At 64.8% G+C, this 13124-nt stretch overlaps 2 protein-coding genes across 2 annotated transcripts; both read right to left on the minus strand.

The window, feature by feature from the left end:
- Window positions 1-1420: 1420 nt before the first annotated feature.
- Window positions 1421-4761, minus strand: LOC128137861 (PHD finger protein 7-like). The gene is made up of 10 exons (XM_052779097.1): window positions 4719-4761; window positions 4291-4382; window positions 4100-4201; window positions 3696-3820; window positions 3450-3612; window positions 3237-3343; window positions 2894-3007; window positions 2623-2741; window positions 2354-2439; window positions 1421-1840 (listed from the first exon to the last, which is right to left on the minus strand). Exons 1-10 carry the CDS (start codon window positions 4759-4761, stop codon window positions 1421-1423), a joined length of 1371 nt encoding a protein of 456 aa, XP_052635057.1.
- Window positions 4762-9059: 4298 nt separating this feature from the next.
- On the minus strand, window positions 9060-12019 carry LOC128137863 (PHD finger protein 7-like). Its single transcript, XM_052779098.1, has 10 exons — window positions 11977-12019; window positions 11549-11640; window positions 11358-11459; window positions 10954-11078; window positions 10708-10870; window positions 10495-10601; window positions 10152-10265; window positions 9881-9999; window positions 9651-9697; window positions 9060-9518 (listed from the first exon to the last, which is right to left on the minus strand). The coding sequence occupies exons 1-10, from the start codon at window positions 12017-12019 to the stop codon at window positions 9060-9062; spliced, it is 1371 nt and encodes a 456-aa protein (XP_052635058.1).
- Window positions 12020-13124: the final 1105 nt, after the last annotated feature.

The raw sequence follows: 13124 nt of genomic DNA on the forward strand, positions 1-13124 counted from the left end.
TATAGCCTTGTCAAGAAGGAGAGAGAGTTGAAGCGTGTCAAAAGTCACTGGGGCCGGGGCGCGTGATTTTGGGGGGCGAGCCGTGAGGGCCTGTCATGACCCAGACTGGACAGACCAGGGAGTTGTGTTTAATTCGAAATTCCCTTGGGCTAAATTAAGGTGAAACGACACCAAACGATCGGTTAAAGATTTTATTCATGACAGAAGCCAACTGAACTGGGGAGGCGTGGTAGTAGGTGGCAGGGTTTCTCACAACGGGAATTGGCATAAGACTGCTTCTGTAAACCGTGTAACCATATACGTGAATTCAGGGAGATCCCTCCCGTTGAGTCAGGAGGTTCAGAGCAGACCCCCTTGCTTTCCAGACTCCTCCTCAGAGAAGGGCCCGGGGCGGCTGCATCTACTCTTAGTCTCTGACTTGGTCAGCGGTTTCTATCTTGAAACGGATGAGGTGTAGGGATTGTGGCAAAGGAAAAGGAAAGAGAGAGGAAGACAGAGAGAGAAAAAGGAAGAGAGAAAGATTTCAGCGGTCCTGGGTCCGTCCAGCGTTGGTTCAGTCAGCGGAGGGGTCCGGTCAGCCGAGGGGTCCAGTCCCGGTGGGCTTGCGCACCCGGGGCTTCAGTTTGTGTCCTTTTATCATCGTTGCCCCTCCTTCGGGCGGGCACCCGAACTGGCCAGGTTAATGAGCAGGCTGTGAGCCTTTGGGCTTGGGGGTCGTTTGTGGAGTAACTTCTCCTTCCCTGCAGACACTGCCATTGTTTGATCTTTGTATCAGAAGAGCTTATCAGAAGAGGGAGCTGCGCACCCTCCAGCACGCCCTCCCCCTCCTGTTGCTGATGTCTGAGCTGATGGGCTTTTCACCTTGGTTCCTTGCTGTGCAGGGTTTGTCTTTAAGCAGAACTTGCCCCACCACAACGTTTGAGACATTCAGTCTCTCACAACACCGACCTCAGCTTTCCAAGAAAAGGAGCTTTGCCACTTTGCCCCGATTCTCACTCACCTGGGCAACGAGGATGGGAAATGGGTTATAGCCTTGTCGAGAAGGAGAGAGAGATGAAGCGTGTCAAAAGTCGCTGGGGCCGGGGCGCGTGATTTTGGGGGGCGAGCCGTGAGGGCCGTGCCGGCTGGGGGGGGCACAGCCCACGTTGCCGGAGACGGGCGGTGGCGCCGACTGGGCCGTGCCGGGCCACCCTCCCGGGGGTGGGGGCAGAGACCCGAAGCCCACGGCCATGGCGCGGGGCAGCCGGCCAAGGCCAGCCCGCGAGGAGGGAGGTCTGGGGAAGGTGCTGCCAACCGCCAGGGAGAAGACGACGCTCTGGGCCCAGCCCCTAAGGCTGCCCCCCAAGAAAGGGAGAGGTGGAGGAGGAGGAAGCCGACGAATGAGCGTGGAATGTCCCAGCGCAGAGATTAACGGCCAGCTTTATTGTACGGGTGGAGGGGGATCAGGACCAGCGCTCGGGGATGGCGCACGGCTGGTCCCGCGGCGGCGTCCGGGCCGGCTGTAGGGATGTTGGGCCCGGCGTTGCAAGCGGGAGCGGTCTCGCATCCGCACGGGCCCAGGGGGGCTGGAGCTTCTGCTGCTCTCGAGCGCTGGGGAGCCGCAGGAGGACCCCGCTGGCAGCTGGCTGGCGGTGCTGGGGCTGCTGGTCTCGGGTGCCGGGGAGCTGTGGGACGGCCCCAGCGCCGCCTGGCTGGGGGTGCTGCTCTCGGCACTTGGTGCTGGCGCACGGCTCCTGTCACGGCGTCTTCCGGGCCGGCTGTAGGGATGTTGGGCCCGGCGTCGCAAGCGGGAGCTGTTTCGCACGCGGTCGGGCCCAGGGGGGCTGGCGCGGCTGCTGCCCTGAAGCACTGGGGAGCCTTGGGACGGCCCTGATGCCGCATCGGCGGGGCTGCTGGTCTGCGGTGCCAGGGAGCCGTGGGGTGGCCCGAACGCCGCCTGGCTCCCAGTGCTGGGGCTGCTGGTTTCCGGCGGTGGGGAGCCGCAGGAGGACCCCGCTGGCAGCTGGCTGGCGGTGCTGGGGCTGCTGGCGTCGGGTGCCGGGGAGCTGTGGGACGGCCCCAGCGCCGCCTGGCTGGGGGTGCTGCTCTCGGCACTTGGTGCTGGCGCACGGCTCCTGTCACGGCGTCTTCCGGGCCGGCTGTAGGGATGTTGCTCCCGGCGTTGCAAGCGGGAGCGGTCTCGCATCCGCACGGGCCCAGGGGGGCTGGAGCGGCTGCTGCCCTGAAGTGGCGGGGAGCCGCAGGAGAACCCTGATGCCGCCTGGCTGGCGGTGCCGGGGCTGCTGGTCTCCGGCGGTGGGGAGCCGCAGGAGGACCCCGCTGGCAGCTGGCTGGCGGTGCTGGGGCTGCTGGCGTCGGGTGCCGGCGAGCCGTGGGAAGGCCCCGATCCTGCCTGGCTGGCAGTGCTGGGGCCGGCGAGCTCCGAGCTGGCACTGGAGGCTGTAAGGGGAAGCAGGAAGGTCAAGGGCACGGCCCCCAGGCCCGGGGCAGGACAGGCCAGAGCGGTGCCCCCAGCCCTCCTAGAGCAGAGAGGCTCTGCCAGGCCCACCCTGGGCTCCCGCTGCCAGGCCTTGCCTGGCCCCTGGCCCCAGCCCAGGGGCAGGCGGGTGCTTTGCCTCTTACCGGTGCCCAGGCCAGCACACGCGTCGCACTCCCAGCTGGCCGTGCTGCTCCTCAAGTCGGAGCAGCGTCTGTGGGTGCCCTCGGCAGCGCAGGAGCAGCACAGGAGCAGTTGCCAGGGCCTGGGGAAGCAAAGGGGTTCATGGCTGTGAGGACAAAGTGACCGCAGCACGGGATTGTCCGGCCGAGCTCTCGGTCTCAGTCCTTGCGCTTCGAGCCCTTGGCGAGACAGGCTTCCCGTACAGAGCCCCGGGGTGCAGCTTTGGCAACTTACCCCTCTTCCTCTGCCTGCTCCCTGCCTCCTGGACAAAGGCACTCCCTGGCATCGCAGCGGCTGTGCCTCTCACTTAGTGCTGCGTATGCACGCCTGTTCTCCCACGATGGCAGTCTGATGGAGAAAGGAAAATGGATGAGCCCCTGCTGCCCCGGCATAAGGGAGATGCAGGGCGTCCCTGCTCGCCCCCTCTGCCCTGCCCTGTTTCCAGCTCCCCCGTGAAGCTGAAGCCCAGACTCGCGGGACAGCGGAGGGCCAGGAAGGACTGCTGGGGCAGCCCCTGGCGCGGGCGGCACAGCGCTTGCAGCCTCCTGTCTTGTGAGCCGGCCAGAAGGGCACCGACCTGGAGGGGATTCGGATCCCCATGGTGAGCATTTCCAAGAGAAATAGCTCCTTATCTCTACAGAGGGGGCACTGGAAGCAAGAAATGCCGGCGCACAGAGCCTGTCCCTGCAGGAGGAGAAACATAAGGAGCATGAGCGAGGCCCTGGTGCTGCCGAGCGCCTGCCGTGCGCCGGGGGCGAGGGAACCCCGGGGGCGAGGGAACGGCTCCTGCCTGGATGCAGCCCCTGTGGAACCAGGCGTGTTTGCACGCTGGGCACACCATGGTGCCGTAGGACTTTCTCTCCTCCACAAGGTCCAGGCAGATGAGGCAGGTGGTGTTCTCCTCCGGAGCCGCCTCCACTGCCTGCTCTGGGCGGTGCTGCCAGCAGAAGGCGCTGGGGGCAAGAGGAAAGGGATGGGCGAGGTGAGAAGCGCTGGCTCCTTCCCCGGGTGGCAGCGAGGAGGGGAGAGGAGGTACCTGTACTGAAGAGCGTACTGGGTGACGCATCCACCCTCCGCGGCACAGGGGAGATGGAAGCTGCGGTCGCAGCTCCTCTGCCAGCAGGAGATGGCGGCCCCGCTCTCGCCACAGACGAAGCAGTGCTGGAAAGAGCAGAGCAGCCCCCATCAGCGGCAGCCTCAGGGCCGCCACGGCCAGCCCCACGCCTCCGGGCAGGGCGCAGGATGTGGCCGCTGCCGGGTCACACCCCGCAGATGCGCCTGTCGGACGAGGCTCCTGTGCTGGAGCCTCTGTGGAGCTGCTGGGAGCAAGACTCCTGTCCCAGAGCCGGCTGGAAGGGCTGGGATTTCTCTCTCGGGTCTGGGCTAGGCTCCCGCAAACCTCTCCCGGCACAGATCTCCCCGGCCTTGTCAGGTGCTCACCTTCCGCGCTGCCCGCGCGACTGCACGTCGAATATCCTCGGGGAGAAATCCCATGAGTCCTACTTCCCTGCCCCCTTGCTGAAAAAGCTCGTTGGCAAAAAGCTGCAGTAGAGAAAAGAGGAGGAGCTGCTGAGGAGAGCGTGGCAGGGACTGCCTGTCGGAAAGCTGGAGGGAGCCCCGGCGTAACTCACCAGGCAAAACACATGGGCACAGAGCCCTTGCTTCTCCAGTTTGGCCCCGCAGACAGCCGGGTCAGCCTCTGCCCGGCGACACAGCAGGCATGCTGGAGGGGAGAGAGCAAACGCCACTGGGAATGAGCACCTCTGCGGGGCCGGGGGAAGCGTCCCTGAGGGATTGCCCCCAAGGGCCTGCTCTGCCCCTGCCGAGCCGGCTGATGGGCAGGGCTGGAGGCCTTGGAGAGGAAGGGGGCATTGCAGGCACGGGGGTCCCAGCAGGTGCCCACTGCCCAGCCTGGGCCCCGCTGGCTGAGGACAGGAGGGGCCCTGCCCCGGGGTGGTCGTCGGGGAGCTCCTGCCTCCCCCTGCCACCGCTCTCGGCCCCACGCTGACCGCCCCGACAAGCCCTCTGCTACGCTGCGGGAGGGCTACTTTGCTCTCACCCTGCTCCATGGAGCCGGGGGCCTTCTGCTTCCTCGCGGACATGGCGCACGTCAACGGCGAGCGTCTGGAGAGTCCCTGTCCCAGCAACGCCGGGCGTCTCCTCCAAATGCTCCTCTGCTGACTCTGAGGGAGAAGCAGGGCGCGGGCGAGGGAGAAGCCAGAGGCGGGTGAGCTTGCAGCGCAGGCCCAGCGCCCCGAGGCCTGGGGCCCCCCTCCTCCCTCGGCAGCCCCGCACAAGCCCCGTCCCTCCCCTGCCCTCTCCTCACCTCGCCAGGTCGCACTGGCGGACGGCCTGTGCCCAGCGCTCCTTTTTGTGGGCTTGCCCCCGCGGGTCACGGTGGCCACTGTGACATCAGCACCGCTGGCCTGCGTGCGCCCCAACTACGGGCAGGGACGCCCTCGGCCACCCGCCGCCCGCTCTGAGGCGGCCACCGCCTCACAGGGGTGGCTGCGACGTGCCGAGGCGGGGGCCCGAGCCCTCGGCACCCACGTCACCGGGGCGGCTGCTCCTGCAGCGAGTGCAGAGTCCGATGCCGGGTCCCCCGGGGCAGCCGTCGAGGGGGACGCTGTTGGCCGAAAGGTGCTGTTGGGGCAGCGCGACTCCAGGGCTCCAGCCCTGGCCGAGGGAACTCTGTGCTCCTGCCCCCGGCACGGGGAGCGCTGCCAGCAGGTCGGGGAAGGTGATCCTTCCCCTCTGCGCCGCGCCGGTAAGGCTGCGTCGCAAGTACTGCCTCCGGTGCCGGGCTCCCCGGCACAGGGGACAGGAGCGACCTTGGAGCCTGGCCTGGGCTCACACGTGCCATCCGCTCAGAGGCGGTGGGTGGCCGGGGCACAGCACGGGACCTCAGGGCGGCACCTCAGAGTCGCAGGTGGCCCAACAAGGGCCTAAGGTCTAAGGCGGCCCAACAAGGGCCTGAGGACTCCTTAGCGCTTCGGCGATGTGCTGCCTCCGGCACTTTCTGGCGGTGGGACCGCAAGCTGGGGAGTCACGGCGGAAATGGCCTTTTTCCGTGGCAAGGAACTGCCTTTCAGAGTCAGCGTGAGCCTTTCCGTGGTGGGGTAGGAAACTGCGAGTGGCTGTGGGGCAGCTTCGGAGGTGGTGGGTGGGAGCGTTGATCTGTTGGAGGCTGGAAAGGCTCTCCAGAGGGATCTGGACGGGCTGGATCGATGGGCCGAGGCTTGTCAAGCGCTGGAACGGGCTGCCCAGGGAAGCGGTTGAGTCGCCATCCCCGGAGGCGTCGAAAAGACGTGTAGGTGTGGCGCTTAGGGACACGGGTTAGCGGTGGACTTGGCAGTGTTAGGTTAACGGTTGGACTCGATGATCTTAAGGGTCTTTTCCAACCTAAAGGATGCTGTGATTCTAATTACCATTCAGTTATCGCTTAATCACCACTTGATGACCACGTGATCTTCATTCGATCATCGATTGATTACCACTTGATCATCGCTTCATCGTTAATAAAACCCTCCGAGTTAAGCCCACGGCGATGACTTCTCTGACTAATTCACCCGTGACACCAGGACGAAAACCAGAGGGTGTCTCAGGCCCAACCAGAGCAGGCGAAAAGGAATGCCAAGTCCAGGACTGGAGAACCCAGGTCCGAAATGCAATTCGGGACGAGGATAGAAACCCGGAACCCCCAGAAGCCCTTCTGCGATACTAGCGGGCTGACACTGCTGAGAGGCACTGGAGGCTTCCCAGGCTGCCTCCTTCAGCTGCTGCTTTTAGAGTGTCCTCAGCCACCTTCTTCTGCCAGCCGCATTCCAAGCCAAACGCCGGTCCTCAGGGTTTCCTTCTCAGCAGGCTTGCTGAGATTTTGCTCGGCCTTCCGACGCCAGGGCGTTACGGAGCTCCGTTCGCTAGATGCCGACAGAGGCGAGCGGTGCCAGGGAACAAGCACCTCGGTTCGGAGCGAGGCCGTGCACGACCACAGCTCTTGGGGCAGCTCCCTTTGAGCTCCATTGCTCGGGACTGCCTGGGAGCTCACATGGCAATCCCCCTGAAGAGCACTGCCTGCTCCGGCCGTGTCTAGACCTCACGTCTTCCCAGTCACGGCAGGCAAGAGCAGAAGGACAAAGCGCTGCCACCGAGTTCTCTTTTGGACCCTCTCTACCTCCTTTCCTTCCTCATTGCCTCTTTGCTGGCAGGAAAGCCCATCGGGTCTCCCGGGTTCCCCTGCCTTCCTCAGAGAGGACAGCTGCTCCCTACTGTAGTGAATCGACTCGCATGCTGCGTCAAGGCCTGTCAGGGAGGCGCTCAATGCACACACCGTAAGACCAGCTGTAGTTTGCCTGAAGAGCAGAGGGTTGTTCACATCTGTACAGCCAGCCCAGGGGATTCTCTTTGCGCTTTGGTCACCGTTATTCTTTGATTCAGCCTTCCAGCTCTCCGCCAACTTCCGCGGAGCTGTTCAGCCGTCACTCTGCAACCAAATCTCTTCTCCTTCCTGCACTAGAAAGGTACTTGCTGGTCTCCAACGGGAGGGAAATCCTTTTGGATGACTGACATTTCCCAGGCCCCCTGTTACCTTGCCGTAGAGCACGTGTGGGTTTTTTGCTCTAAAGGGCACGTGACAGGACTCAAGCCCTCAGTAACAGGTACTGCTCTGGCTCTCCTCAACTCTGAGGAGTACGTCCCTGACCAGGTGTTTGCAGTCTCTCTTAAAAAGGATGTCTTGGCTTGTTCTGCAGGAAGGAAGCCTTCAGTTGGTGCAGCAGCAGCAATCACGTTGGAGAACAGGACCCGGAGCTGGGGAACGGGGAGTGGCCTTTGGCTACTGTAGAAACACGAGCTGCAGAATTCTTCATGTCACAAAGACAGACGTGACACCGACCTCAGCTTTCCAAGAAAAGGAGCTTTGCCACTTTGCCCCGATTCTCACTCACCTGGGCAACGAGGATGGGCAATGGGTTATAGCCTTGTCAAGAAGGAGAGAGAGTTGAAGCGTGTCAAAAGTCACTGGGGCCGGGGCGCGTGATTTTGGGGGGCGAGCCGTGAGGGCCTGTCATGACCCAGACTGGACAGACCAGGGAGTTGTGTTTAATTCGAAATTCCCTTGGGCTAAATTAAGGTGAAACGACACCAAACGATCGGTTAAAGATTTTATTCATGACAGAAGCCAACTGAACTGGGGAGGCGTGGTAGTAGGTGGCAGGGTTTCTCACAACGGGAATTGGCATAAGACTGCTTCTGTAAACCGTGTAACCATATACGTGAATTCAGGGAGATCCCTCCCGTTGAGTCAGGAGGTTCAGAGCAGACCCCCTTGCTTTCCAGACTCCTCCTCAGAGAAGGGCCCGGGGCGGCTGCATCTACTCTTAGTCTCTGACTTGGTCAGCGGTTTCTATCTTGAAACGGATGAGGTGTAGGGATTGTGGCAAAGGAAAAGGAAAGAGAGAGGAAGAGAGAGAGAAAAAAAGGAAGAGAGAAAGATTTCAGCGGTCCTGGGTCCGTCCAGCGTTGGTTCAGTCAGCGGAGGGGTCCGGTCAGCCGAGGGGTCCAGTCCCGGTGGGCTTGCGCACCCGGGGCTTCAGTTTGTGTCCTTTTATCATCGTTGCCCCTCCTTCGGGCGGGCACCCGAACTGGCCAGGTTAATGAGCAGGCTGTGAGCCTTTGGGCTTGGGGGTCGTTTGTGGAGTAACTTCTCCTTCCCTGCAGACACTGCCATTGTTTGATCTTTGTATCAGAAGAGCTTATCAGAAGAGGGAGCTGCGCACCCTCCAGCACGCCCTCCCCCTCCTGTTGCTGATGTCTGAGCTGATGGGCTTTTCACCTTGGTTCCTTGCTGTGCAGGGTTTGTCTTTAAGCAGAACTTGCCCCACCACAACGTTTGAGACATTAACCCTTTCAGTCTCTCACAACACCGACCTCAGCTTTCCAAGAAAAGGAGCTTTGCCACTTTGCCCCAATTCTCACTCACCTGGGCAACGAGGATGGGCAATGGGTTATAGCCTTGTCGAGAAGGAGAGAGAGATGAAGCGTGTCAAAAGTCGCTGGGGCCGGGGCGCGTGATTTTGGGGGGCGAGCCGTGAGGGCCGTGCCGGCTGGGGGGGGCACAGCCCACGTTGCCGGAGACGGGCGGTGGCGCCGACTGGGCCGTGCCGGGCCACCCTCCCGGGGGTGGGGGCAGAGACCCGAAGCCCACGGCCATGGCGCGGGGCAGCCGGCCAAGGCCAGCCCGCGAGGAGGGAGGTCTGGGGAAGGTGCTGCCAACCGCCAGGGAGAAGACGACGCTCTGGGCCCAGCCCCTAAGGCTGCCCCCCAAGAAAGGGAGAGGTGGAGGAGGAGGAAGCCGACGAATGAGCGTGGAATGTCCCAGCGCAGAGATTAACGGCCAGCTTTATTGTACGGGTGGAGGGGGATCAGGACCAGCGCTCGGGGATGGCGCACGGCTGGTCCCGCGGCGGCGTCCGGGCCGGCTGTAGGGATGTTGGGCCCGGCGTTGCAAGCGGGAGCGGTCTCGCATCCGCACGGGCCCAGGGGGGCTGGAGCTTCTGCTGCTCTCGAGCGCTGGGGAGCCGCAGGAGGACCCCGCTGGCAGCTGGCTGGCGGTGCTGGGGCTGCTGGCGTCGGGTGCCGGGGAGCTGTGGGACGGCCCCAGCGCCGCCTGGCTGGGGGTGCTGCTCTCGGCACTTGGTGCTGGCGCACGGCTCCTGTCACGGCGTCTTCCGGGCCGGCTGTAGGGATGTTGCTCCCGGCGTTGCAAGCGGGAGCGGTCTCGCATCCGCACGGGCCCAGGGGGGCTGGAGCGGCTGCTGCCCTGAAGTGGCGGGGAGCCGCAGGAGAACCCTGATGCCGCCTGGCTGGCGGTGCCGGGGCTGCTGGTCTCCGGCGGTGGGGAGCCGCAGGAGGACCCCGCTGGCAGCTGGCTGGCGGTGCTGGGGCTGCTGGCGTCGGGTGCCGGCGAGCCGTGGGAAGGCCCCGATCCTGCCTGGCTGGCAGTGCTGGGGCCGGCGAGCTCCGAGCTGGCACTGGAGGCTGTAAGGGGAAGCAGGAAGGTCAAGGGCACGGCCCCCAGGCCCGGGGCAGGATAGGCCAGAGCGGTGCCCCCAGCCCTCCTAGAGCAGAGAGGCTCTGCCAGGCCCACCCTGGGCTCCCGCTGCCAGGCCTTGCCTGGCCCCTGGCCCCAGCCCAGGGGCAGGCGGGTGCTTTGCCTCTTACCGGTGCCCAGGCCAGCACACGCGTCGCACTCCCAGCTGGCCGTGCTGCTCCTCAAGTCGGAGCAGCGTCTGTGGGTGCCCTCGGCAGCGCAGGAGCAGCACAGGAGCAGTTGCCAGGGCCTGGGGAAGCAAAGGGGTTCATGGCTGTGAGGACAAAGTGACCGCAGCACGGGATTGTCCGGCCGAGCTCTCGGTCTCAGTCCTTGCGCTTCGAGCCCTTGGCGAGACAGGCTTCCTGTACAGAGCCCCGGGGTGCAGCTTTGGCAACTTACCCCTCTTCCTCTGCCTGCTCCCTGCCTCCTGGACAAAGGCACTCCCTGGCATCGCAGCGGCTGTGCCTCTCACTTAGTGCTGCGTATGCACGCCTGTTCTCCCACGATGGCAGTCTGATGGAGAAAGGAAAATGGATGAGCCCCTGCTGCCCCGGCATAAGGGAGATGCAGGGCGTCCCTGCTCGCCCCCTCTGCCCTGCCCTGTTTCCAGCTCCCCCGTGAAGCTGAAGCCCAGACTCGCGGGACAGCGGAGGGCCAGGAAGGACTGCTGGGGCAGCCCCTGGCGCGGGCGGCACAGCGCTTGCAGCCTCCTGTCTTGTGAGCCGGCCAGAAGGGCACCGACCTGGAGGGGATTCGGATCCCCATGGTGAGCATTTCCAAGAGAAATAGCTCCTTATCTCTACAGAGGGGGCACTGGAAGCAAGAAATGCCGGCGCACAGAGCCTGTCCCTGCAGGAGGAGAAACATAAGGAGCATGAGCGAGGCCCTGGTGCTGCCGAGCGCCTGCCGTGCGCCGGGGGCGAGGGAACCCCGGGGGCGAGGGAACGGCTCCTGCCTGGATGCAGCCCCTGTGGAACCAGGCGTGTTTGCACGCTGGGCACACCATGGTGCCGTAGGACTTTCTCTCCTCCACAAGGTCCAGGCAGATGAGGCAGGTGGTGTTCTCCTCCGGAGCCGCCTCCACTGCCTGCTCTGGGCGGTGCTGCCAGCAGAAGGCGCTGGGGGCAAGAGGAAAGGGATGGGCGAGGTGAGAAGCGCTGGCTCCTTCCCCGGGTGGCAGCGAGGAGGGGAGAGGAGGTACCTGTACTGAAGAGCGTACTGGGTGACGCATCCACCCTCCGCGGCACAGGGGAGATGGAAGCTGCGGTCGCAGCTCCTCTGCCAGCAGGAGATGGCGGCCCCGCTCTCGCCACAGACGAAGCAGTGCTGGAAAGAGCAGAGCAGCCCCCATCAGCGGCAGCCTCAGGGCCGCCACGGCCAGCCCCACGCCTCCGGGCAGGGCGCAGGATGTGGCCGCTGCCGGGTCACACCCCGCAGATGCGCCTGTCGGACGAGGCTCCTGTGCTGGAGCCTCTGTGGAGCTGCTGGGAGCAAGACTCCTGTCCCAGAGCCGGCTGGAAGGGCTGGGATTTCTCTCTCGGGTCTGGGCTAGGCTCCCGCAAACCTCTCCCGGCACAGATCTCCCCGGCCTTGTCAGGTGCTCACCTTCCGCGCTGCCCGCGCGACTGCACGTCGAATATCCTCGGGGAGAAATCCCATGAGTCCTACTTCCCTGCCCCCTTGCTGAAAAAGCTCGTTGGCAAAAAGCTGCAGTAGAGAAAAGAGGAGGAGCTGCTGAGGAGAGCGTGGCAGGGACTGCCTGTCGGAAAGCTGGAGGGAGCCCCGGCGTAACTCACCAGGCAAAACACATGGGCACAGAGCCCTTGCTTCTCCAGTTTGGCCCCGCAGACAGCCGGGTCAGCCTCTGCCCGGCGACACAGCAGGCATGCTGGAGGGGAGAGAGCAAACGCCACTGGGAATGAGCACCTCTGCGGGGCCGGGGGAAGCGTCCCTGAGGGATTGCCCCCAAGGGCCTGCTCTGCCCCTGCCGAGCCGGCTGATGGGCAGGGCTGGAGGCCTTGGAGAGGAAGGGGGCATTGCAGGCACGGGGGTCCCAGCAGGTGCCCACTGCCCAGCCTGGGCCCCGCTGGCTGAGGACAGGAGGGGCCCTGCCCCGGGGTGGTCGTCGGGGAGCTCCTGCCTCCCCCTGCCACCGCTCTCGGCCCCACGCTGACCGCCCCGACAAGCCCTCTGCTACGCTGCGGGAGGGCTACTTTGCTCTCACCCTGCTCCATGGAGCCGGGGGCCTTCTGCTTCCTCGCGGACATGGCGCACGTCAACGGCGAGCGTCTGGAGAGTCCCTGTCCCAGCAACGCCGGGCGTCTCCTCCAAATGCTCCTCTGCTGACTCTGAGGGAGAAGCAGGGCGCGGGCGAGGGAGAAGCCAGAGGCGGGTGAGCTTGCAGCGCAGGCCCAGCGCCCCGAGGCCTGGGGCCCCCCTCCTCCCTCGGCAGCCCCGCACAAGCCCCGTCCCTCCCCTGCCCTCTCCTCACCTCGCCAGGTCGCACTGGCGGACGGCCTGTGCCCAGCGCTCCTTTTTGTGGGCTTGCCCCCGCGGGTCACGGTGGCCACTGTGACATCAGCACCGCTGGCCTGCGTGCGCCCCAACTACGGGCAGGGACGCCCTCGGCCACCCGCCGCCCGCTCTGAGGCGGCCACCGCCTCACAGGGGTGGCTGCGACGTGCCGAGGCGGGTGCCCGAGCCCTCGGCACCCACGTCACCGGGGCGGCTGCTCCTGCAGCGAGTGCAGAGTCCGATGCCGGGTCCCCCGGGGCAGCCGTCGAGGGGGACGCTGTTGGCCGAAAGGTGCTGTTGGGGCAGCGCGACTCCAGGGCTCCAGCCCTGGCCGAGGGAACTCTGTGCTCCTGCCCCCGGCACGGGGAGCGCTGCCAGCAGGTCGGGGAAGGTGATCCTTCCCCTCTGCGCCGCGCCGGTAAGGCTGCGTCGCAAGTACTGCCTCCGGTGCCGGGCTCCCCGGCACAGGGGACAGGAGCGACCTTGGAGCCTGGCCTGGGCTCACACGTGCCATCCGCTCAGAGGCGGTGGGTGGCCGGGGCACAGCACGGGACCTCAGGGCGGCACCTCAGAGTCGCAGGTGGCCCAACAAGGGCCTAAGGTCTAAGGCGGCCCAACAAGGGCCTGAGGACTCCTTAGCGCTTCGGCGATGTGCTGCCTCCGGCACTTTCTGGCGGTGGGACCGCAAGCTGGGGAGTCACGGCGGAAATGGCCTTTTTCCGTGGCAAGGAACTGCCTTTCAGAGTCAGCGTGAGCCTTTCCGTGGTGGGGTAGGAAACTGCGAGTGGCTGTGGGGCAGCTTCGGAGGTGGTGGGTGGGAGCGTTGATCTGTTGGAGGCTGGAAAGGCTCTCCAGAGG

Source organism: Harpia harpyja, chromosome Z (genome assembly GCF_026419915.1).
Source record: "Harpia harpyja isolate bHarHar1 chromosome Z, bHarHar1 primary haplotype, whole genome shotgun sequence".
Classification (NCBI taxonomy): domain Eukaryota; kingdom Metazoa; phylum Chordata; class Aves; order Accipitriformes; family Accipitridae; genus Harpia; species Harpia harpyja.